Source organism: Castanea sativa, chromosome 7 (assembly GCF_040712315.1).
Source record: "Castanea sativa cultivar Marrone di Chiusa Pesio chromosome 7, ASM4071231v1".
Classification (NCBI taxonomy): domain Eukaryota; kingdom Viridiplantae; phylum Streptophyta; class Magnoliopsida; order Fagales; family Fagaceae; genus Castanea; species Castanea sativa.
In genome coordinates this window covers 46,642,803-46,668,033 of record NC_134019.1, presented here as the reverse complement: position 1 = coordinate 46,668,033, position 25,231 = coordinate 46,642,803, and the positions used below count along the sequence as shown (strand labels likewise).

The 25,231-nt window shown below is 34.5% G+C and overlaps 2 protein-coding genes and 1 pseudogene across 5 annotated transcripts; 2 read left to right on the top strand and 1 right to left on the bottom strand.

Annotated features, from left to right (window-relative positions):
- The first annotated feature begins 770 nt into the window (after positions 1 to 770).
- Positions 771 to 7,188, top strand: LOC142643431 (putative galacturonosyltransferase 3). Of its 4 annotated transcripts, none has more exons than XM_075818057.1 (9): positions 771 to 1,020; positions 1,361 to 1,413; positions 1,548 to 1,608; positions 3,912 to 3,962; positions 4,059 to 4,170; positions 4,431 to 4,562; positions 4,648 to 4,982; positions 5,075 to 6,020; positions 6,837 to 7,188. In XM_075818057.1, the coding sequence occupies exons 2-9, from the start codon at positions 1,392 to 1,394 to the stop codon at positions 7,110 to 7,112; spliced, it is 1,935 nt and encodes a 644-aa protein (XP_075674172.1). In that variant the 5' UTR covers positions 771 to 1,020; positions 1,361 to 1,391; the 3' UTR covers positions 7,113 to 7,188. The 4 variants fall into 4 exon arrangements, with proteins under 4 accessions (XP_075674172.1, XP_075674169.1, XP_075674171.1 ...); XM_075818054.1 differs by having other exon boundaries at positions 4,033 to 4,170; XM_075818056.1 differs by having other exon boundaries at positions 772 to 1,020; positions 1,548 to 1,603; positions 4,033 to 4,170.
- A 581-nt stretch (positions 7,189 to 7,769) lies between these two features.
- On the top strand, positions 7,770 to 10,293 carry LOC142644600 (pentatricopeptide repeat-containing protein At2g17210). Its single transcript, XM_075819179.1, has one exon. The coding sequence runs from the start codon at positions 7,807 to 7,809 to the stop codon at positions 10,024 to 10,026; it is 2,220 nt and encodes a 739-aa protein (XP_075675294.1). The 5' UTR covers positions 7,770 to 7,806; the 3' UTR covers positions 10,027 to 10,293.
- Positions 10,294 to 15,269: 4,976 nt separating this feature from the next.
- LOC142642520 (putative disease resistance protein RGA3) lies at positions 15,270 to 24,034 on the bottom strand (annotated as a pseudogene).
- Between the last annotated feature and the right edge of the window lie 1,197 nt (positions 24,035 to 25,231).

The window sequence follows — 25,231 nt, the reverse complement described above, 5'->3', positions numbered from 1 at the left end:
TATACTTTCATCTCATATAAGAATAAGTCATACATGTAGGCCTAAATGAAAAATTATTTTATATATTCAATGTACCAATACATCCCTTCACTTAAACATGGATTCTATATTCAAGTTGCATTGTGAATTTGTGAGTTTCTGTTAATTCAATTGGTAAAGTGAGTAAAATACTTTGAGTTAGATTTTTCCTAATAAACATCATTAGTGTGATGTTGCAAGCATTTGAAATATTGGATACTTTTTCTCTTTACAGGTAGTAATAGAATAAAGAGTTTTGCTTGATTCTAATGCTCTGTAAACCAGAATGGGCATGACATGTGTCCTAAACTAACAATTTATCGGCTATTCTCCCATCCAATGCTCTATATATAAAGTGACATAAGCATAACATGTATCTTAAAATGATCACTTATTAGGCTATTCACCCATTCAGTGAATAAGAGTATTGAATGAAAAATTTGATTGGCAAATTGTACACGAGTGTTTTGGTAATTATTGAATACTTCTAAAGTAGAATAATTAATAAATAAATGTGTTCTTTTTTTTTTAGGAGGAATAAATAAATGTGTTCTCATACTTATTAAATATAACAACGTATCTAACCAATTAAATTCATAATGAAATTTGGCTTGGGTCCAATATCATGTTCCGTGACCAGTTATATCAAACCCATGCATTTGACATGTGTCACCATTATTAAAGGTCTAATGTTACCATTACAATGGCTCAGTGCAACTAGACACTGGGTAAGAAGAATATACATATGTGGTGGATGGTACTCTCCAAATATTGTGTAATTTTCTGTGTTTTTACTAACTAAATGCGCTCGTACCGCGCACTTTAGCAACACCCACACGAAGAAGAAAGACCAACACGAAGAAGAACCAGAAGCCAAAAGGCCAAACGCAATTCATACATAAACACTCTCTCTCTCTCTCTCCCTCTGTGTATCTAATGGAAGCTGGTGAAAAACCATTCCCAAGCTTTCATTTTCTTCAAATTCTCATCTTCATCTCACTGGTAAATCAATCGTCTTTCTAATCTTTTCTTTTCTTTTCTTCTTTTTCCCATTTTCAAGATTTCATTTTTACCCTTTATTTCACTTTGGTTTTTCCGCTTCTACGATTACAAACACTGTATTGAATTGAAATTTCAACTCTACCACCACTTTGTTAGATCTCCATGTTCACACTGTGAATTCGTTTGCATTTTCCTTCTTCATTTTCTGGGGTTTTCACGCCATTGATTATGCTTAATTTGGATCAATATCACTGTCTTCAACTTCAAAATCACAATTTTGATCAGACCCATTAACCATTAGTGGATTGATTAGTTGTTAAACTCTCTATTATTGTTGCAGATGCTGTGCAATTTAGCTTTTGTAAAAGCAAATGTATCAAACCCTTCACCATTGTAAGTGGCACACTATAAATTTACTTTCTTTTTATTTGTTTGGGTTTTTTTTTTTAAATTGATTTTGTTAGTTTCTTTATATGATTGGTGGTGTTCTTGGTTTTTGTAATTTGAATTTTTGTTATTCGTTTCAGTCGAAGAGAATTCAATGAGTTTCGGCCCTTGTATTACTGCGAACGATGCCTTGCGGGCAAGGTTTCAATCTCAATTCTTCTTGGTTCTTACTTCTATGATTTATGGATTGCTATAGAGTTAAACTATGGTGTTTCATATCTTGGCATTAAAAGCTTTTAGCTTCATTGTCAATATTGCATACATCATTGTATCATTAACTATTTAGAGTGTGTTTGGATGAGCTTTTCTGTTTGCATATTTGTTGAAAGTACTATAAGAAAGGAGAGGGAAAAGGGGTTTCTTTTTGGTGTGGGCTTGCCAAAATAAGCTCAAAGAGCCCAAAAAACTTGCATTTTTCTGCATTTGCAAAATGCACACTAGTGTACTTTTTACACACTTGTTAGTGATGCCATTTGGGCAAGGTTTCTTATAACCTTATTCCCATAAATTTTACATAATTGTATTGTTGACTATTTAGTGTAATCTATCAACACTTGTTAGCCTTCTAAATATAAGATGTGCTTGTAAATTTTCTAGAGGATGGGGCTTGGAAACTCTAGAAAACAAGTAAAGCAAAGATGGGGAGGTATTGGGGTGGGTTGTTCTGTAGGTGAAACCTGAAACCTTAACTTCCCCATCTGTAATTTTAGTAACTTAGGTAAGTATGAAAGCGGTTGAAGGAACTATAGTTATTGGAAATTCTTAGAAAACATTTTTCTTAGTTTTAGATGAGAAGAGATTTCAACGTACATATCTGAGATTATAACAATATTTCATGTTGAAACAATTGGGTATATTTCTAAATATTGAGGGCTTGTTTTGCTGTCCCATGAATTTCAAATAACACCATCCATAATTTTTTTAATAATAGGATACTGGCTAGGTTAGGTGTTCCTGGTGTGTTGAGTGGGTGTTTGGGGGTTTAAGTGTTTGTGTTGGTCTTTAGGGTTACTTAGGGTTCCGGGTAGTGCTAGTGTTGTATGGGAGTTGGGGTTTGGAAATGGACTTAAGGAATGATGAGGGAGTGGAAAAAATTCAGGAATAAGTGATTGCTTCAAGGGAGTGCTACCTCGTCCATGATAAAAGAGAGAATAAGAGAGTGAGAAAATTTTAGAGAGAAAGGAGCAGAAAAGGCATCAGCTTGTGGATTATGTCCTTTATTACTTTACAAAAGACTTCTATACATTTGTATGTTTAATTCTCATTGGTTAGCTAATAACACATGTGCAAAAGGTTTTGGAATATTAGCATGTGATAGATGTGCCTAGCCTAACTAATTCTATTCAACTAATTAAGCAAGTGCTGAATTTAACTGACTCTTTAGCTAACTACAAGACATGTGCTTTTATCAATCCAAGCATGTGTTACAGTTACAAAAATTCATGCCTGGTCAGTAAAGCCTTCCCCAAGTGGATGGTTAGTTACTAGAGATCCCCACAAAATTTGGTAGTCATTGGATGCACCATCATGGATTGGCACTTCAGGAATGCCAAGAACCAAGTTAGACTCCCAATCACGTGACTATATTGCTGATGAGGGCACACTGTTTCCCAATCAGCAATTTAGCTTTGGTGGCTGATTCTGGTTCCTTTTAGCTCCTAACAACATCTAAGATGAACCCAAGACTACACTTCAAACCATTTATAGTGACACTTGTTATTCTTGAGTTACCTCACTTATGTTGTTACATTTGTTTGTTTGAGAATTTCTTAGAGAACGTTTGTCTTAGTTCCAGATGAGATGAGAATTCAACTTGTATATCTTGGATTATAATATGATTCCATGCTGAAACATAATGGTGCTTTTATATATAGTAAGGGCTTATTTGGTTGTCCCATGAGTTTCAAATGATACCATCCATAATTTTATAGCACCTTACACAAACCCATGACCTCACTTCAAGCCATTTATAGCGATAGTTGCAATTCCTGAGTTACCTCATTTACGTTGTTGCATTTGTTTGTTTGAGCCTTTACCAGATATGAATGGAGCCATTTAATTCCAGCGGACAACCAAACAGACCCTAAGTATTTAGTAGTTGTAGGAAAGAGATCTCAAAAATAGAACTAGTAAAATTATAATTTTTTTCAACTGTCAGCAGCTGTTTTGAGAAGGAATTGGTTAAGGGATTTGTTTAAAGGTAGGGGAAGATAACATGATGTGTATGATGTGGCTGAACATATGACTCTGTAGTATGGCTGAAAAGTATTCATGTGGCTGGCACCCACTTGTGTTGTTACATTTCCACAGCCATACAGATTTTTTGACACCTGCGGACCTTCATCCTCTTTTATGATTTTAGAATAATTACCTCTGTAAAAAACTTTTTACTTTTTAAATTTTTTTACATTTGTTGACTGTATGGGCAAATCTTTGCTAAGCAGGTGCAAGATACTGCTTCTGCTACTGGAGTCAACAATTATCCAGATGAACAGGTAATTCATAGAGTTTTTTCCCCTCTCTCAGTGGATAGCAGTGATGCTTATTTTTATACATTTCATACAGGATATTGACATCATTGCGACATACAGTGATACTTCTGGTGCTATTCGAATTAGTAGGGTGAAAATGAGGGACCTATCTGCTTCCTGGGTATGGGAAAACCCTATGGATGTTCACCATGACCAGTCAGCAAGTTCTGAGGTACTCCAATTTGATTTCAACATTGATTCTTTTTCAGATAGCAATAATGCATGTGGAAGTACTTAATCATACCAAAGCTGAGATAGTTTGAATAATTATGAGAACCATATAGATTATATATTGAACTTCATCTTCAATCAATTTTTTTTCCTTGCCTTAATAATTCCATTTGTTTAGTTTAAGTGGCTGACATCAATAATTGAATTATTATCTCCTAGTTATAGACACCAACATGCCATTTTCTTGTCTATTCCTTTCAGACAGTGGTTGATTCATTTCAATCTGGGATAAGATCTGGAGAGAGTGCTGAGCATTATAGCGATGGGCATCAAGATGATAGAATCCCATATCTTTACAACTCATCAATGAGCCCAGTGAAGCGCATGCGGCAGGTGAACTATCAAATGCTTCTACTCGTGTTCCATAGATATGTTTTGTGCAAGTGATTACAATTTGTAACAGTTCCTAGCCCTTTAGATAGCACGGAAGGAAAGGAGGGATCTCCGAACTGCACAACTAATTCAACAAGATAAAGAAACTGACAACCAGATGGCACAAGCAGCAATTGAAAGATCTAAAAGCCTTGACACCACTGTCAAGAGAAAGTACAATATATGGAGGCGAGATTTTGTTCATCCACATTCAGATTCCATCCTCAAACTTATGCAGGACCAGATGATAATGGCCAAAGCATATGCAAGCATTGCCAAGTCTAAGAATGAAAGTGAGCTTTACAGCGCTCTTATGGCACACTCCAACGCAAGTCAAATTGCTATTGGAGAAGCACATTCTGATGCTGAGCTTCACCCAAGGTATTGCTGCTCTTTGTCCTCTGTCCTGGTTAACCAGGCATACTTGCTCGCTCTTGGTTTTCATGCAGTTTTTTTCATTATTCCAATTCCAGTGCCCTTGATCAAGCAAAAGCAATGGGTCACATTCTCTCTAGAGCAAAAGACAAATTATATGACTGCGACATAGTTGCAAGGACGTTTAGAGCCATGGTTCAGTCAACTGAAGATAAAGTAACTGCAATGAGGAAGAAGACTGCTTTCTTGATTCAGCTAGCTGCGAAAACAATCCCTAAACGATTGCAATGCCTTCCTCTGCAGCTTGCAGCAGATTATTATATACAAGGTTATTATAGTAAACAGGATCTTGACAAAGAAAAGCTTGAAGATCCTTCTCTCTATCACTATGCTATCTTTTCTGATAATGTACTAGCAACATCGGTGGTTGTCAATTCTACTGTGCTGCATGCAAAGGAACCTGAAAAACATGTTTTTCATGTAGTCACGGATAAACTGAATTTTGCTGCAATGAGAATGTGGTTTCTTGTCAACCCTCCTATGAAGGCAACAATCCAAGTTGAAAACATTGATGATTTCAAGTGGCTGAATTCCTCATACTGTTCTGTTCTACGCCAACTTGAGTCTACGAGAACTAAAGAATATTATTTTAAAGTAAACCATCCTACTACTGTATCTGCTGGGGAAGACAATCTTAAATACAGGAACCCAAAATATTTGTCCATGTTGAATCACCTAAGGTTCTACCTTCCTGAAGTTTACCCAAAGCTGGACAAGATCCTATTTTTGGATGATGATATTGTAGTTCAGAAGGATCTCACACCTCTTTGGTCCATTGATCTGCAAGGGATGGTAAATGGTGCAGTGGAGACATGCAAGGAAAGCTTCCATAGGTTTGATAAGTATCTCAACTTCTCTAATCCAAAGATCTCTGAGAATTTTGATCCAAATGCTTGTGGTTGGGCATTTGGCATGAATATTTTTGACTTGAAGGAGTGGAAAAAGCGAAATATAACTGGAATATATCATCGTTGGCAAGATATGGTAAGGCTTCATTTGTCTTCTTTCTCCATTCCCAATCCAGACTCCCTCACCCCTTTTCAAGTTCTTACCATCTATTAACTTTGTATAAATTGTTTATTTTATGCGTTTCTTTTATGATAGTACATTTATGCAAGTCATCTGTACAAATATATGGTGATGGTGACCATAAGTGTGCAATCATTTTGGTATCTAGTGGTGTATCTTTCAGCAAAACGCCTAGTAGTTATTACTTCATAGTTTTTAGGGAAATGACATAGTTCGTTAGGTGTAGGATGTGATGGGCTGAATGAAGATGTTATTTACTTCATGAATGTAGTCTCATTGGATGATAGTATTATATGTGTCTCTGCCATATCAGCATGGGAGTAATCACTAGATTGTGGGTCGTCAAGATGGTTGTAGAGGGGCATGTTTGAGCTTTAAACATCTTGTATCCGCTGTGTTGTTAAATCAATTGGTTGTGTGTGTTCCAAGGAACTTTTGAAGGCTTTTGAATCCCATCCTCTCTAGTTTTAATATTCTTTTCTTTGCAATTGTGAACCCCATGACTCCACTATTTGCTTCATGGAGGATGCTACTATTTAATATTGTTTTAATCTGATGATAGTGATTGCAATTTTCATTTGGCTGTTCTTATGAAGGATTATTTCTAGCTTTTGGTCCATACCACTTGTTTCAGAAATTGTTTTAATGAAAGATTCTGATATCTATCCTATTCCTAGTTTGCCCAACAAACATTGATGCCTTTTCATTCATGCTAGCTTTTGATGTTGTCTTGCTACTCAGGCTTGCAACTGATGTGAAACTGTTTTGCAGAATGAGGATAGGACCCTTTGGAAACTTGGCTCATTGCCACCGGGACTGATCACTTTCTATAACTTGACGTATCCACTGGATCGGGGTTGGCATGTCTTGGGACTTGGCTATGACCCAGCCCTTAACCAATCGGAGATAGAGAATGCTGCCGTCATCCATTACAATGGAAACTACAAGCCATGGCTGGATTTGGCCGTTTCAAAGTATAATTCTTACTGGTCTAGATATGTTATGTTTGACAACCATTATCTTCAATTTTGCGACATCCGCCAATAACTATATTTTGTCCCTCTCTCTCACTCACCCCCACACACGTGTAATGTTTGAATTTCAAAGAAAAAGAATTTTAAAATGCCTCGTTGCCCATGGAGAAGTTGCTAATGCTAGCCTTTTTATTTTATGATCTTTCATTTACGCTGTGTTCAAATAATAAGTTCATGGACACAACTTTAAAAATAAAAAATAAAAAATTATTTTTTACAACTCTTGACATGATCCTATATTCCTATTGTAATTGGTGCTTAGTATAAGGAATGTTAATAATGGGCCTAAGTGAAAGTAATTTTTTCCAATCACAATTGGCCATGTTAGGAGTTTTGAAAAAGTTGTGTCCTTATCATTACTCGTGTTCAAAGATGAACATGCATGACTGTACTTTAAAAGAAGTAAAGTCAGTGCAGTTAGCCCAGCCATCTTATAAAAAGGTCAAAATCTTAAAATAAATTGATCCAAGCTAGTTTCTGGGTTTCGAATCACTTTTGTGGGGTCCATAAAATGGCATACCTAATTACCTATACTTCGCCGACCATGTGCTTCAGTATGTATGATATTCATATCCATTCCAAGCTTATGGGAGTGATAGCTCGTATGCATATGAAGCATTGAATGTGATGTTTAAAATGTAAAACTACCTCCTCATGTACTCCGAAAACCTCATTTTCAAACAAGTGCTTGCATTTGATTCTTTGCAATGCGCTTCCCAACAACTCGATTATTTTCAAAGCTCCCTGATTGGATATTAAGAATCAGGGAATCATCATCTGATGGGAAATGGGAAGAAGTGTTTTCCCACTATAACCAAATGAAAAAAGCTGGAATTCAACTAACAGACCCATCAGCTTTCCCTCCCATTCTCAAAGCATGTTCAAACCTCTCCATCAGACATGGAAAGTCAATACATGGAAGCTTGGTTAAACAGGGGTTTGAATTGTTCACTTCAATTGGTAACTCCACTATGGACTTCTATATGAAATGTGGAGACTTGGGTTCTGCATTAGCTATTTTTAACTGCATGAACAAGGATTCAGTTTCTTGGAATATAATGATATATGGGTATCTTCAGAAAGGAGATTTACAAGAAGGGTTGCTATGGTTTATGAGTGCAAGGGTTGATGGGTTTGAGCCAAACACTTCCACCTTGGTGCTTGTAGTACAGGCATGTCATAGTCTTAGAGCTAAACTTGAAGGACTGCAAGTACACGGTTACATCTTTCGAAGTGGGTTTTTGGCCATTCCTTCAGTTCAGAACTCTTTGCTGAGTTTGTACGCTAATTCTGACATGGTGAATGCACAGAAAATGTTTGATGAAATGTGTGAAAAAGATGTTATCTCTTGGAGTGTGATAATTAGTGGTTATGTGCAAAATGAGGAAGCTCAGCTTGGTTTGCAGGTGTACAGAGAGATGGTTTTTGAGGTTGGCATTGAACCAGATGGTGTAACTATGGTGAGTCTCCTTAAAGCATGTGCTAGTTTAGGGGACTTGAGTATAGGAAGAATGGTTCACGGGTTAGTGATCAGTAGAGGTTTCGTTTTTGAAGTGTATATTGGGAATTCTTTAATTGATATGTATTCTAAGTGCTATGATGTCGAATCTGCCTTTAAAGCCTTCAATGAGATGTCTCAAAGGAACAATGTCACATGGAATTCTATATTATCTGGATTTGTCCTAAATAAGAAGCATTTGGAAGCTTTGTCATTGTTTTATTCGATGGTGAAGGAAGGAATTGAGGCAGATGAGGTGAGTCTAGTCAATATTCTTCAGACATGCAAGTTTTTTGTGCAGCCATTTCACTGCAAGTCAGTCCACTGTGTAATAATCCGGTGGGGATATGAATCAAATGAATTGGTGCTAAATTCTCTAATTGATGCTTATGGAAAATGCAATCTTATTGAGCTGGCATGGGAACTTTTTGATGGGATGGAGAGAAGAGATGTTGTTTCTTGGAGCACAATGATTGCGGGGTTCACCTATTGTGGCAAGCCAGATGAGGCAATAGCTGTTTTCCAAGAGATGATCTATGCACAAGAGAAGCTCAATGTGGTTACCATTATCAATCTTCTTGAGGCTTGTTCAGCTTCAGCTGAACTGAGAAGGTCAATGTGGGCTCATGGAATTTCAATTTACAGAGGCTTGGAAGCAGAAGTAGCAGTTGCAACTGCAATTGTTGAGATGTACTCAAAGTGTGGGGCAATAGAAGACTCAAGGAAAGCCTTTGAACAGATTTCTGATAAGAATGTTTTTTCATGGAGTGCCATGATTGCAGCATATGGCATGAATGGCTTTGCACATGAAGCCTTAACTTTGATTACTGAAATGAAAAAACATGGAGTGGAGCCAAATGCTGTGACAGCTCTTTCAGTGTTATCTGCTTGTAGTCATGGTGGGTTAATTGAAGAGGGGCTTGGTTTTTTCAATTCAATGATTAAAGATCACAGGGTTGAGCCTGGATTGGAGCATTACTCATGCATGGTTGACATGTTGGGTCGAGCAGGACAACTTGATAGTGCAATTGATTTAATCAAGAAGATGCCTGAAGGTTTTGATGCTGGTGCAAGTATTTGGGGGGCACTTTTGAGTGCTTGTAAAAGCCATGGGAACAGCAAGCTTGGCACAGGAGCCATCTCTCGTGTTCTTGAGTTGGAGCCTTTAAATTCATCAGGTTATTTGCTTGCATCAAGCATGTATGCATCGGGTGGATCATTTGTTGATGCTGCAAGGATGAGAAGGTTGGTGAAGGAGAGAGGTGTGAGAGTTGTTGCTGGGTACAGTTTGGTGCATGTAAAAAACAGGGCATGTAAATTTTTAGCTGGGGACAAGTCCACCCCACAAGTTGGTGAGATACATAGTATAGTTGATCAACTGCATGGTTGTATGAAGATTGATGAGAGTTTAGCAGTCATTGAATGCTGAAATACAAAATTGTCAATCTTATGCTTCCAAAGGCATAGATTCTCTCCCATTAAGAACGCTAAGAAGGTTGGTACCAAGCATGTGAGAGTTTCATCTAAAGGACTAAAGGGTGATAAAATCCCATTCAATGCTCAATTTTATGGGAAAGGGTTCAGTTGTTTATAGGCATAACCTTCAACAAGGGAAAAAGAAGGCAACGGACTGCATAGTTGCACACTAAATTATCGAAAAGATTGTACTCATTTTGTGGCAATCTGGAATTGAATTTGAAGAACGCCTAAAATGACTAAAATATTTGTTTGATTTGGCTTATTTTTAATGGTTTATTTGTCTTAAAAAATAGGCTGCTATATTTTTAAAAAAAGTGAAAGTTAAAGTTATTAATTCCGTTCATAACACACTCCCCCTTCGGCAAGAGCTTTATCTTGACATTAAAAAAAAAAAAAAAAACTAATCTGATGATTCTGATCAGTTAATGTTGTGAACAAGGATAATTTACTGCATGAAAAAGATGGTCAATTCAAGATGACCAATCTCCTAAACTTGAGGGAAGAAATAGACAACTTTGGTTAATTTTCTACTTAATTCTCATTAATGAATTCAATGTACATAAATAGCCAAAGATGAGATAGCTTTATCAACAAATCTTAAAACATAGGAACTCGTCATATCCTAAAACATAGGAACTGAGTAGTCTTGTACACGGTGTGGTGCGGCCAGTTATGGGGGGAGATTTTGCACCACACCTATCAGGTGCGGTTTCCCCTAATGCTTGGCTGCACCTCACATGTGAAGGGTAGGAACCAGTCTTCATCAAGTTCGGTTGACCATAGCGGTACAATGCAGTTAATTCGGTGCAAAAATAAAACAAACAAACAATTACCACCAAAAAAAAAACTAAATGACATTTAGAATCATCAAGCAACCCACGTAGAAATATCAAACACCCTAAATATTCAAAAACAAACGAGACACATTTTCAAAATATTTCTTTAATACCCACACTAAATTTTCAAACAAATTCTCCATCTTTTTAAAAAGCATTGAAAGGAGAAACAGGTATATGTTGAGCATTATATAAATTCACAAACTTGGAAGAGAGTGTTATATAAATTGCAAATTACACCCCTAAAGTTTGGGAGTGATTGAATTTTACACCCTAAAGTTTTTGACTTTGGATTTTACCCCTTGAAGTTTGGGGTGTTTAGATTTTATATCCTGAGATTTCATTACTTGGATTTTACTTTCTAAAGTTTAGGGTTGTTTGGATTTTACACCCCCAAAGGGTGTAAAATCCAAACATCCTAAAACTTTATGGAGTAAAATCCAAACACTCCTAGAACATAAGGGGTAAAATCCAAATTCAAAAACGTCATAGTGTAAAATCCAAGCATCACCAAACTTCAGGGGGTAAAATTCAAATTCTGAAACTTTAGGGTGTAAAATCCAATCATTCCCAAACTTTAAGGATGTAATTTGCAATTTACCATTTTTGTTATTGTGCTAATTTTTTTGGGCTTATATATTTTATTTTAGATTTTAGATCTATGAATTTTTTAATGGCCTTTAAATGAGGAAAATCCTAGAGTGTTTTTTTACAGATTGCTAATATGGTGAGTAAAAATGTGATGTAAGTGGTGGGCCCAAATGTGAACCAATAAGAATTTGTACCTTAACAGTTTGTAAAACTGTTGTAGATAAGTTTGTGCCTATAACATTATATTGTTAAGAGGGTAAAATGTAATTTTATTGAACAAAATTGCTAAAACTAGTGTGTATTTTAATAAAAAATTTGGGGGGGCCATGGCCCTCCTTAGTCAATATATGCCTCCATCCCCGACTCCTTGGTTGGTAAAAAATGAAGCTTTTCTTGAATGCATTTGTTAATCAATTGAGAATGATTCCAAATCTTAAAAGGAAATATGAAAGTACTGATGAAAATAGGCAAATGCCCATTTCGCACAAAAAAATTGGGCAAATGCCCCATTTCCCAAACTAATTAGGAAAATACCCCTCTTTTGAAACTCGATTTTCTCAAAATCGAGTTAAAAAAAAAAAAAACATTTTTGGAGCCCTATAGCGATGTTTTAAGGAGCCTATAGTGACGTTTTAAGGAGCTATAGCGGCGTTTTGTAACTCGACCTCCATGAAATCGAGTTACATGCAAGTTTTTATTTTTCTTTTTTTACCTATAACTCAACTTCATGGAGCTCGAGTTACAAAACGCCGCTATAGCTCCTTAAAAACGTCACCATAGGCTCCTTAAAACGTCGCTATTGGGCTTAACTCGATTTTGAGAAAATCAAGTTTCAAAAGAGGGGCATTTCCCTAATTTGTTTGGGAAATTGGGCAACATGCTGATTTTTTTTTTCGCAAAAAGGGCAAAAGCCCATTTTTGACCTGAAAGTACTTCATCAACATCTATTTGACTAAGAAGTGTATTTTACCATGGGTTCAGAAAAACTACTCCCACAGAATAAAGTCTTGAGAAAGCTTTTGTATTCATTTGTGCAGCAATTTTATCAAACTAGAAACATTCCAGAATTTATAGGAACAACAAATATGAAATAAGAGTTCATGTCAAAAAATAGAAGATTCATTTGGACAAATTGAGACAGGGCCTTACCTTTACCTTGAATTCCAATTTTTTCCTAAAAAATGTTTACATATATAACTTGATTCATAGAATGAAACTTATGGACTCATGCACTCAATTCCAAGACTCGTTGAAGTAAGGACCAATACTAAGAAAGTGAGCATAATTGGGACATTAACATGGGTCATTCAATAAACACACAAGGGTCATGTTAATGGATACCCTTATGGCAATTGTTAACAAACTATTTTAAGAAAATTTTGAGACTGCTTTTATAAGAAATAAATTTTTTTTTTTTAAAAAAAACTACAAAACATTAATTGCTTTTTTTCTTTTTCCATACAAACTTTTCTAAAATGGTTCACTAACAAATGCATCCATTAACATTTCCCAACAAACAAACTTTACAATTTCTAAAGATTTTTTTTAATACAAGTTACACACACCCAAAAGGGAAGTGGCAACGAAACCCTCTAAAGAATTCCAAGCTAAAGTGTTAATAATCAACAAAGTCTACAAAAGAGAAGGTACTGTAACTTTGCCAATACCAGTACTCCTCTCATACAAAGACAAAAATAACAAATATTTTGAATTGGTATATTCATAAAATTCCATTACATGAAACTTGAATACATATATAAACATGGATTCATCAAAATGCACAAAAAAAAAAAAATTTATGGACGCTTTAACTAAGGGAGATAAATTATGAATAACTCATTGTATAGCTCACAACAACAAACATACTTAGAATTGCATACTCCATCCAAAGAAATTTGGGAAAAAAAGGAAAGAGACAAAATCAAGCTTGCCAGTTTTTTTGCCAATGAAATAACCAAAAATAAAGGGGGGATAGATTACCTTTCTACATGACTACTAGGAGAGAGTGATCAATAAAAGAGATCTATTGACATAGCAGAAGTTTAATATCAACTAGTCGCAGACTCACACGTTGCGTGTGATAATATTTTAGGTAAAATACTATTTTTGCCCCTAAACTTCTTTTAAAAAAAATTAGTTTTATCATATTTTTCATGATATCATCTATAACGTTTCTTACCCTTATCACATATTTATTGGTTGATGATTTGCATAATATGGACATTAAATGAGAGGTAGAATTGTTCATTAGATTTTTAAAGGTCATAGTGTATGAAGATTATATATATAAAAAAGGTTAAATGAAATGTCAAAAAATGAGATTACTTTATTTCTTATATAATTTCTATTATAATCGGAGAACATCTCATTTTTAATTATGATAGGAAATATAATTTTTATAGTTAGAGTTTGATTAGTTTTAAGTTTAAATTTTGTATAATTATATTTAATTTTTTATTATTGATTTAATTAAGTGAATGTAATGGTTGGTTTTATTGCTTCGTAAAGTTTTTAATGTCCTCTATATGGTCATCTTTATTTTATTTTTTTACTTCTCTTGACCATTTCTTTGTTTGCCATTTAACAGTTACTAATTGATGTTTGATTTCACTTCTTTTTTTCTTCCTTCATTTATTCTCTATTACTTTGTATGTTCCCTTGCTAGCTGTAACTTTTATGGTTATTAATAAGAAATAGATATCATGGATTTCTACAACTGCACACCCTTAGTGCGATGGTCACTCTACAGGTATAAGTGTTTGTGGGATGTGGGGGGCAAGGGCCGGAGTTCAAGTCTCTAGAAGGGAGTTTCACTCACATTTACACTTAAATTAGGATAGAGTAGAAATTTTATCTTCTATCTAAAAAATAATAAAAAAAAAATAAAGATATCATGGATTTCTTAAATAGTTATAGATGTAATTACGTGAGTGGTATGCCAAAGGTTTTTTTTTTTTTCTTCTGAATTTTCAAGAAAATATAAAAGACATTTCTCTAGTCTAGTTTCAATCAATTAAGACACCCATAATATCTTAACAGAAGTAATAATGAGCTTAATTTTATTTTTTTAATGTATGAAGTGGTTAGGTTAGTGGAATGTCAAAAAAATATAATTTAAATGAATTTCCAAGGAAATGTAAAAAGAATTTTTTGAGAAGGAAAAAATTGGTGACTTTCCGAAGAGTAGAAATATGATTGTTTTAATTACCTTGTTCATAGATTTCATTATTTAGTTATAAACATCTAAATTAAAAGTAGATGAATATATAAATGCAAAATTATATGTAAAGTTACAACCGCACAAGATGAATATCTAAATCAAAGGTTTTTTTTAGAAAAATCTAATTTAAAATAGATGAATATGTGAAGGTAAAATTATATAAAAAGATAAAACTACCCAAGATGAACGTTTAACCACTGGTAGATATGTGTTTTTTGAAGGCTAAAAGTATGCTTAATTGCTTTAGTTGGAACTATATAACTATGCAAATATTGTAGTGAGTGGTTCCACCGTTTGCAAATTATCAAGTTTGGTGGCCTATCAGAAGGTATTTCATTTTACAAAAAACCTTTACATGAATTCCTCTTTTGTTACAACCTTTTTTTTTAAAATTTCTTTTTGCCAAACAACTTAAGAATATTAAGACTTAAATTACCACATGTGGTAGCTATAAAACACGTCTAAGATTTACGTGCGTCTTTGTGAATGTAAAAAGAAAAATAGAAGGAAAAATCACACAAGAAGACAAAGATTTACGTGGTTCAGCCTTAGGCCTACATCCACGGGCGGTGTCAAGAAAGTTTCACTAAGAAAATAAGATTACAAATGTGATAGACACTCATAGAACCCAAACCCCAAATACACCCAAAGAACTCTCACTCTCTCAGTTTACAAGAGTCAAGGCAGAGATGATATTTCATGTAGAGCACACATATATAGTACCCCAAGTCGAGGTGTAGTAGTAAAATTATTCAAATCCTAAACCAAGTAAAGTACCCTGTACTTCATTAAAAAACCAAACCAAAAAGGAATAGAGTCCTAGCCCAAGTCAAAAAAAGGAGTCCAAGTCAGATACGACTCAAATTTGACTTTGACACTTGACATTGGTGCTTGAATTCCTTAAGAATATACCTCCCAGTTGGAAATAGGGCAGCTCCCCTTGATGGTTGTTAGGTCTTCGACTAACTGGAACAAACAAGAACGCCTTCAATTTCTTCCTTCAACCACATTCTCTTCTTGGTTTTAGGCTTTTAGCTGCAACGCAACTAGTTGCATCATCAACAAGCTATCATAAGACACAGAAGTCTGTCATAAGACAAACTGCAAGTTATGCAGACACAGCCACCCAAATACGAATAAAAAAATTGATGTCGTTCTTTTATTATATCCACTTATCCTTATTTTCCACTCTACTGAACAAAAGCACAAGTCCTCCAAGGTTGTGGACTTCAACAGTGCTGTGAGATGATATTTGTTGCTCTTGTCATCTAATCTGCAAAAAAGAGAGTAACCTAGCATTAGTCAGGAAAAAACTTCATATGATCTTGTTGAAAATTATTGGATGAATGAAAAATGAAATTGTTTAACTGTGTTAACTCCAATTAACATGTTGAGAGAGTTGATCAGTGCCTAACAGTGAACGCATTCAAATAAGGTTAGCTAATTGCACATGTGGTGCATTTTTCACTCTCATGGAAGAAGAAAGAATTCAAACACATAATCAATGCTAAAAAAAATAAGATGGAACTTCACCCAAACATTTATACGGTGATTATCTTAAGAAATATTTTGAAAATCTTGTGGGTGAAGAAAATAATAATGCAAATTTTGTAACTGAATTTTATATGAAGCTTTTGTTTCCTAAAGTTAGTGAGTGCAAGTACCCATACTTAAATTTTAACCATTAAGCAAAAATAACTTCTTCTCACAATATCTAGAAAACATGCTTCACACGTTTATCAGCCAATCAAAAATTTCAAAGATAAACATTCCATTTTAGAAACTGATGTCAAAATGTGAGAGAAACTAACCACTGAGGAGGACCAATAAAATCTCCAATAACTACAAGCCAAAAATCTTTAAGACACAAAACACAGATAGTATGATCAATTGAAAACTCTCTAATCCACTTGTTAATCAGTTGTGAAATAGGAGTTCAGAAGCCTATTTTTCATTGGTTCTGAAAAGCTGCTACCATAGAATATTGTTGTTGGAAACCTTTGTAGTCATTTGTGCAGCAATTTTATTTGACATACTGGGAACATTTCACAATTTCTAGTAAGAACAAATATCAAATAAGAGTCAGGTAGAAAACTAGGAGTTTGATTTAGATGAATTGAGACAGGGCCTTACCTTTGCCTCGAAAGCAAATTTCGGTCCAGAAAAGTGTTGACACATATAACTTGATTCATAGAATGAAACTTCTGGAACATGTGCTCAATGCCGATACTGACCAATACAAGAACCACTACCAAGAAAATGAACAAATTGGAAAATTAATATGAGCAACATGAAGAGAGAAGGATCCAAACAGTAGGAAGAGTACTCATTTGTTGTCTTTTGTTTGATAGCTATAATTATTTAGCCATTTTTTTTCTTTTTGAATAATTAATAAAAAATTACTTTAAAAGAGTAGACCACTACCCATGCAAGCAGTAATCATAGAAACCCTCTGAAGAATTACAAGCTAAAATTAAATGATCAACAAAGTCTAGAGAAGGAACTGTAGGTCTGCCAATACCAGTAGTCCACTCATAAAGACAGCAAAATTTAGTTCAAGAGTAGGCAATCAATGCCAGTACGCATGTAATTATTTAGCATTCCATTTAAAGCCTTGTGAAAACTAATGAGTTCCTGTTATTGAGACTAGAAGGTGCTGGATTAAAATGATATGTCATAGGTGTCAAAACTCTAATTGTCCGCAGCTGGATTATTTTGTATGCCAAGCATCCTTAAAAATGTAAGGTGAGTTCAAAGATGAAAGCAAATGCCATGCTAATGAACTAAATGCACTCACCAAGCAAGCGTTGTCCATGGAAAGGCTTAACGACCATCTCGTTGGAAATTCATGTATTTTCCCTGCAAATCAGTTAGTCAGTTGAACATGGCTCCTGACAATGCTAATCTCTTATTTTCCTTAGTAAGTTGTATATCAACCAATTTTCTGTTAGAGCAAGATCGGATGGCTTTCTCATTGAAATATATGCACAAATAGAGAAAGTAATAATATCAAAACCTGTTGTAGTAACTAATGGCATCTTTAGTCCAGATTAAAATATTTCTCTTGAGAGTTCTTGTGATTGATCTCTATGAGAAGCTTTAAGAATACTGTTATGTAGGAATAAAGGTTATACTTTGAGAAGCACAAAAAATAACATTTATGACTAAAAAAACGTCACCAGTGGTAAAAAGTCCAAGAATCATTTACCATGAAATTAAGCTATCTATGAAATCAGGGAGTACTCTGCAGTCAGCTTTAACAACAAGCTATGCTGTTCATTCATTACAACCTACCAACGCTCTATTTGAGAATAAAATAAAAACAGAACAAGAGAGGAAACTAATAATATGCCAACCATATTGCAAAAAAATTTCCAAAAAATGAAACCTAAATTATGAGAAAATATTAAATTTGGTAATAAATGAGATAGTTACCATTCCTTTTCTAATAGTTTGCTGCATAATCTTATTAGCAGCTAGGTTTGAAGAAACATGCACTCTTAAGCTAGTCGGCTTCAGTATTCAATACTCCTCAAGCTTCTGCTAAAATCCAGTTACCGATAAACTCACCATACCTGATGAAAGGGAAAAATTAAGATAGAGCTAGACTGATATTCATAGAATTAATTCCTCATTTGAAGAAAGAATTAATTGGGATTTTTGTATTCTCTACTGGAAAGCATTTTTCTTTCTTTCTTTCTCCCCCACGCCCTTCTTATCAGACCCCGACAAAAGAAATGGGAAAAATCTGGTTGCCCATTCGCCTCAATAGGTAAAGCTAAACTGTACTAGCCAGGGTGATACTATGAAAATCCAATCAGAATCAGGTCGTGAAGAGGGAAAAGTCAAATGACAAAAGGGTCTCTAAAGGGGAAGTTAGGAACTTAAGATACTGTATATGACTTACCTCCATGGATGATTCACGCAAAGAAAACTGAAATTACTTTTCATAGATCATATTTTAATGCAAGGGTCATGCTTTCTAAAATTTAATGTGGTCATCACAAGCCACTTTATTCAAATTATTTGAATTCTTCTCTTAATCAAAGTGTCACAGAATTTAAGAGATGGCAAAAATTGTTATGGAGAGCTGCCTATATAAATCAGCGTGATCAAAGTCTGCTGCTACAAAATGAAATGATGTATCTGGTTCTGATGCTAATGCTTATAGAAACAATAGTTGATATTAAGTCTGTATTGACAATAACAGTAATCAACACAATATATCTAGTTTTCTAGTAAACTATAATGAATATTATGAAGCAAATCCAAAAAGAAAACTCTTCCTCCCCTAACCCTTCCTGTCACAACAACAATAGTGCTTTAAGCAAAATAAAACACTTTATTTTTTGAACTAAACACCTGTATTTTATTACCTTTGTAACATCTAACCAGTAGGAGTATACAATAACTGAAAGGCAACTATCAGGAAAATGAATAGTTCCTTTCTTTGGGTACTACTTTAAGCATTAACATCAGCTTATGATCTTAGCCCGGGGCAACCTGCAATCTAAAAAATTATACAATTAGAAAAATATGGTACTTTGATTTTTCAATAAAATATAGGAACATTTTCATTTAATTAAGGATGATTGATTGATTTTAAAAGGAGAAATCAACTCCAAGTGCAGAACCAAGTGAAATCCACTCCTGAAATTGTGAACTTCTTGAATAACAAGATACTAAACAAAAGAAGGAGGAAATGCAGATATTATTCTGTTATTGACAAAATAGTTGTTAGCAACTCAACTTAATTTTTGTGAATTTTTGTTGTGGTTGTCATCATCATTTGTAGATACTGCACAACAAGAAAATTAGAATAACCACAGATACTGCACATTATTTGTAGATACTGCAAGTTGAAATATATAAAAAGGAATGAACCAATAGAATACTTGCACAACAAACTGTAGATGTATGCACCAGATTTAATCCTCCCCACAAACATTACCCTAATATCACCAAGTGCCAATTTTAACCCTATTTACACAGCCAGAAATCAAAGCATCCAGATTCTTCACCAAATCAACTCAGTTTCAGATACCATGGTATAACTTGTTTAATAAAATAGGAAATAGATAAAGGAAAATTCACATATTTATTAGTTTCATAATATGTTCTGAAATGACGTAGAGAATGAATACGCTAATACCATTGAGTTGTTGACTTGTTGAAACCAATTACTTTTCATCAAGCTCTATTTCTTGGAGAGAACATGAAAGGATTTGGATTTTGATTTCTATCAAGAACAGGGGGAAAAAAGTGATATGCATACGTAAGTTTTCTTACAGCTGAAATGGATCCCATTCCTACCCTAGGATGTAAAAAATATCAGGGCAATTCTCAAGCAATGACAAAACACTTCATATCATATCATAATTGATTTAAATATATAATGAGAATTCAATCACCAAAGCCACAGACATTTCACGAGTATCAATTCAATGCCATCATGTTTTGGTTATTGAATTCCCAATGTATATCAGTTAATTACAAGTGAAACCTCGGGTGCTTTGGTTTATAAACATTCTCCATTTAATTAAATATTAATAAATTATTTAAATATCAAGCAGTGTTTTTAATGAAAACTAAGCTACTTGACAAAATCAGGATGAAATACAAAAATTATTATGTTAACTCAGACTCAGTTCAAGATACAAATATGTAATTTTGTAGAATGAAGAAATAGAGGAAAAAAGAAACGAGATACTACCGATGAGTTTGTTGACTTGTTGAGTTGAGCAATTGCAGCACCCAAAAGCTTTGATTAAGCTCCAAATCCTCAGAGTAGGTGGTTCATCTGAAATTTAATTACCAGGAAATTTAGTGAAGTAGAAGAAATTGGAATTTTAATGTTCTATAAAGTACTGGGATAAAATAAAGACTTAGATAACTACCTGACTATATATCCAAGTGTGGGATGTGAGCAATCTTAGGCCAATCTTCACCCGCTTCCTTCTTGCATCTTTCCAATAAGATGGGACAACCCCGAATTTTCAGCGATTGCAAAGAGGTGAGGTTACCGATCCACTCTGGTATAGCCAATAAACTTGGACAATCATAAATCTTGAATCTTTGTAAAGACATGAGATGTTGAATCCCCGCCGGTAGAGTGGCCAAATTTGGAATGTTGTAAAACTTTAGGTAGTGTAGCCTCTGAAGGCCATGCCATTCCATCTCATCTCCATTGTTTATTATATCAAACTCGTTAGAACCATTAATTATCAAACGCCGAAGAGCAATGAGATGTCGAGAGAGAGGGAGAGGACCACAACTTAAATCTTGGAGAGAAATGAGATTGCACATCAACTCTTTGGGCAAAGTTTCCTCCGTATTCACAATTTTCATAAACTTTAACTTGGAAAGAGGGATAAACGAGGAATCAGCAATTGTAGAAGAAAAAGAGGTTGATGATGCTATTGATGTTAGGCTCTCTAGAATTTCCATGTTTGTCAAATTCATCCTCAATGTTTGCTCCAATGGCTTCAAGCTACACATGCCCAGGTGCAGCTTTTTGAGATATGGAAATAGAGGCATGGATGTCAGCTTAAGGCAATGCCAAATAACTAAGTTGGAAAGACGACGAAATGAAGGTAGTGAATGATTATCAGCCTCCTCAACAGAATCACTCTGTCGTTGCCACCATCCTTTTAGATTAGGACAATATTTAATTTGGAGTTGTTCTAGAGATGGGAGATATGAAGAATCAAAGAACCCACAGTTGTCATCTTTCTCTAATATGTACTCTAAATCATTCATCCATTCAAGAGAGAGACTTTTGAGAGAATGAAATTGATCCAATGGTGGAAGATGTTGGCATTTGTTACAATTATTTAAGGAAAAGTTTACAAGAGTTGAAAGTGATGAAATCCCACTTGGAAATTTCACTCCCCCATATCGCAGTAAATGCAATTCATGAAGATTTGAATGTGGGTACAAGGCTTCAAGTGACTCTTCATCATAACAAACGTTGGACTCATCCACGTCTTCTTTTATCCACCTCAACATCAGGCCTTGAAGATGTTGTTTCTCTTTCATATTTGCATCCTTAGATTCTAACAAAGCATCTTTCCCATGTCCCAATCTCCTAATCTGTAGAGTTCCTCTCAGCTCGTTTAGCCCATAGAGTTCCTTCAATCCACCATTGTGCCTGAAGGGTAAACAACTATTCTTAGCTACCACAAATTGTGACAATGTCCGAAGCTTAGTCAACTGCCCTAGTCCACGTGGCATATGTGTCAAACGCCTACACTCATCAATCTCAAGATACCTAAGGTTGACTAATTTTTTAATATCTTTAGGCAATTCTTTAACTGGACATTGAGAGAGTCTCAGTGTTTGCAAATTATGCAATCTTGTGATGGAATTAGGAAGCATTCTAATAGAATTAGAAGATAGATCGAGGTACCTTAAATGCCTCAACTTCCCGATGGAACTCTGAATTATTTTAATACCCATATCATGTAGATCCAGCAAGCGTATGAACGTAAATCTTGAAACAATTGCATTGTAAGTTGACTCACCCAATCTTGGATGTTGTGATTGACTTAGCAAAACAAATGTCCTTATCCTACTTGCTTTATACAATGAGATTGGAATTCCTGATGATGAAAGAAACGTTCTATCAAATGATATGTGGCGAGTTTTCTCTTGAATGTCTTCCTCTTTTGAATAAAAAGTGGCATTATCAGATGCTGCTACCGATTTTGCAAGATCATGCATGAGGTCATGCATTTTGAATTTTAATATATTTCCACTCCCATCTTCTTCAACTTCTTGAAAGAATGATCTCCAAAGTAAATCCATAAAATACTCATGACCAATATCTTCTAAGCATTGGTTTTGACTTGAAGACCTAATGAATCCTTGCGCCATCCACATTTTAATCAATGTCGGTTTCTGAATTTTGTAATCCTTTGGAAATAAACAACAATAAGCAAAGCATTGCTTCAAATATGACGGAAGATGATCATAACTTAGTTTAAGTGATGGTAGGATATCATTTTCTTTTTGAGCTACTTTTGAAAGTTCATCATTCTTAAAAGACAACCATTCTTTTTCTGGGTTTTTAAAGTACAATACACTTCCTAGTGTCCTTATGGCAAGAGGGACTCCTTTACACTTTGCAATGATTTCCATTCCAATTTCCTTAATGTAAGGATTCTGTAAATCTTGTCCATTTGCAAATGCAAACCGCTTAAATAAACCCCAAGACTTTTCTTTATCTAAACCCTTTAACATGTATGGTTGAACAGTTTTCGTTATCTCTGCCACTTTCTTAATGCGTGTAGTCACTAATATTAACCTCTTGCTCCACCCATTAAAAGATCTTTTAGGCTAAGCCATTTTTGAGGATCCTCGTTCCATACATCATCTAACACAAGTAGGTATCGCTTTCCATCAATTTCTTTCTTAAGATCATTAATCAATGCGTTAATTCCAAGGTCTTCTAGTTTCATATTTTGTGTGCACTCTAAAATTTTCTTAACAATTACTTTTAATTCAAAGTCATTAGAGACACACACCCAAAGCTTTTGCTCAAAATGATTTTGGATTTCTTTAACATTGAATACAAGTTGAGCTAATGCGGTCTTTCCTAGTCCTCCAAGTCCGAGTATGGGAAGGATCAAAACACTCTCTTCAACGTTGGTATCCAAAAGAATTCTTATAATCTCTCTCTTATCATTTTCTCTCCCAATGATTTCTTCAGTACGAACAAAAGAATGAGTTTCTCTCACCCCATAATTCCTTGCTTGTGTACGTTCATCCAAGTGGAACCCTTTATCGTTTTTGATAGCATCTAGCCTCTCCCTCATTGTCTTAACCTTATGACCCATTTTAAGGCCATATACAAGCTGGTTGGATTTGGAGAAGAAGATACGTACCTCTTTCGCTTTCTTGTTCCGTGTCATCACTTCCCGTCGTAAAGCTTCTGTGGAGATGTCATCCAGCAAGTCGTCCGCTTCATGAAGTGCATCGTTCAGCCTTTTCAGCCACACTCTGACTTGATTGTTGTGATGCTGCTCCTCCTCTGCGTCCTCAATCACAGCACTGATTGTCAACACTGTGTCGCTGAGCCTTTCGATCTCGTCTTTGACACCCCAGAGCAGTACAATCTCTTGGGCTAAGAGGTTGCTCGCTTTCTCTGTGATTCCCTTAGCAACGCCGACCAAAGCTCCTTCCGCCATTTTCTTAGTGGGAATTGAATGAATAGTATCTTTGTGAGGAGAGTAAGATGAGAACGATTTCTGTGTGGAGGATGTAAAGACCCTGGTCTTGAGTATACCTAAAATTTGTGGACACCCGCTATTCAATCTTGAGTAGACTCGTTGTATCCACTATCCATTGACTAAAGTAAATCTAAATATATAATAATTAAATAAGAGTATTACTGTAAAAGATAAAAAATAACTGAAATAGTATAATGAAATTTATGAATAATAGCAAAAAGTACAATGAAATTTATAAATAATAATAAAAATAAGTTAAATAGTAATAAATAAATAAATAAATTGATTTTTTAAGTCAATATCAAAGGCACACTAATTCTCTTAATGGAAAGAATTTTATAAAAAGACCTTGGGTTTAATATGATGAAACATCTATGCATGTATTTTTTGTTTTTATTTTTTATATTTTGAAAAATCCTAGAGTAACTAGTAATTTTATTATAAAAGACTTACAAACCAACATGTTAACAAGGGTAATTGATGTCACATAAATAACATAATCAATAATTTTTTATTTATGTTTTAGAATTTTATTTATTTATTTATAAGACATACATGCTAAACTTTGTAATAGTATGATATCACTCTTTATTAAAATATATATATATATATATATATAATTTTAACTTTCTTATGTTATAATGATTTTTGAGGTACTTAATTAGCTACAAATTTTGAAATGTTAATGTGTGAATATTATAGATATATATAGAAAATTCTTAGGTAGTCCCGGAGTATAGTGAAATTGTGCTTCCTCCTTTCACATTTATGGTGGACCCCACTATGAATTTAATGAGCAGACCCCATCATGAATGTGAGAGGAGGGAGCACCATTCTCCGTGCTCCGGGATTATCTAAGAATTACTCGATATATATATATATAGAAAATTAAATATATTTATGTTTAAATAAGCCTTTTAAAATTTTATAAGTTTATGTGTGTGTGTGTGTATATATACACATATATATTAAAATACGGAAGTGATATCTTAATCTTTAGTCAAATTATTCCATTATCTAGCTATGAGACTTTCTCAAGATGTGGTAGATGAAATTTGAGACTTCAAGGGTTTCACCATGTCTTTTAAGTCTATTGAACCTATCACCCGGTCTTCCTGAAGAGACATATAAAAATAAATTTATATAATCTTAAGATTAGATTGTGTAAGTTTGTAAATAAATTTATAAATTATTATTTTAATTTATTGATAATACAAATAGTCTAGTTTTTAGTAAATATTATTGATAAAAAAAAAATTTGATGAGTTATTGATAAAA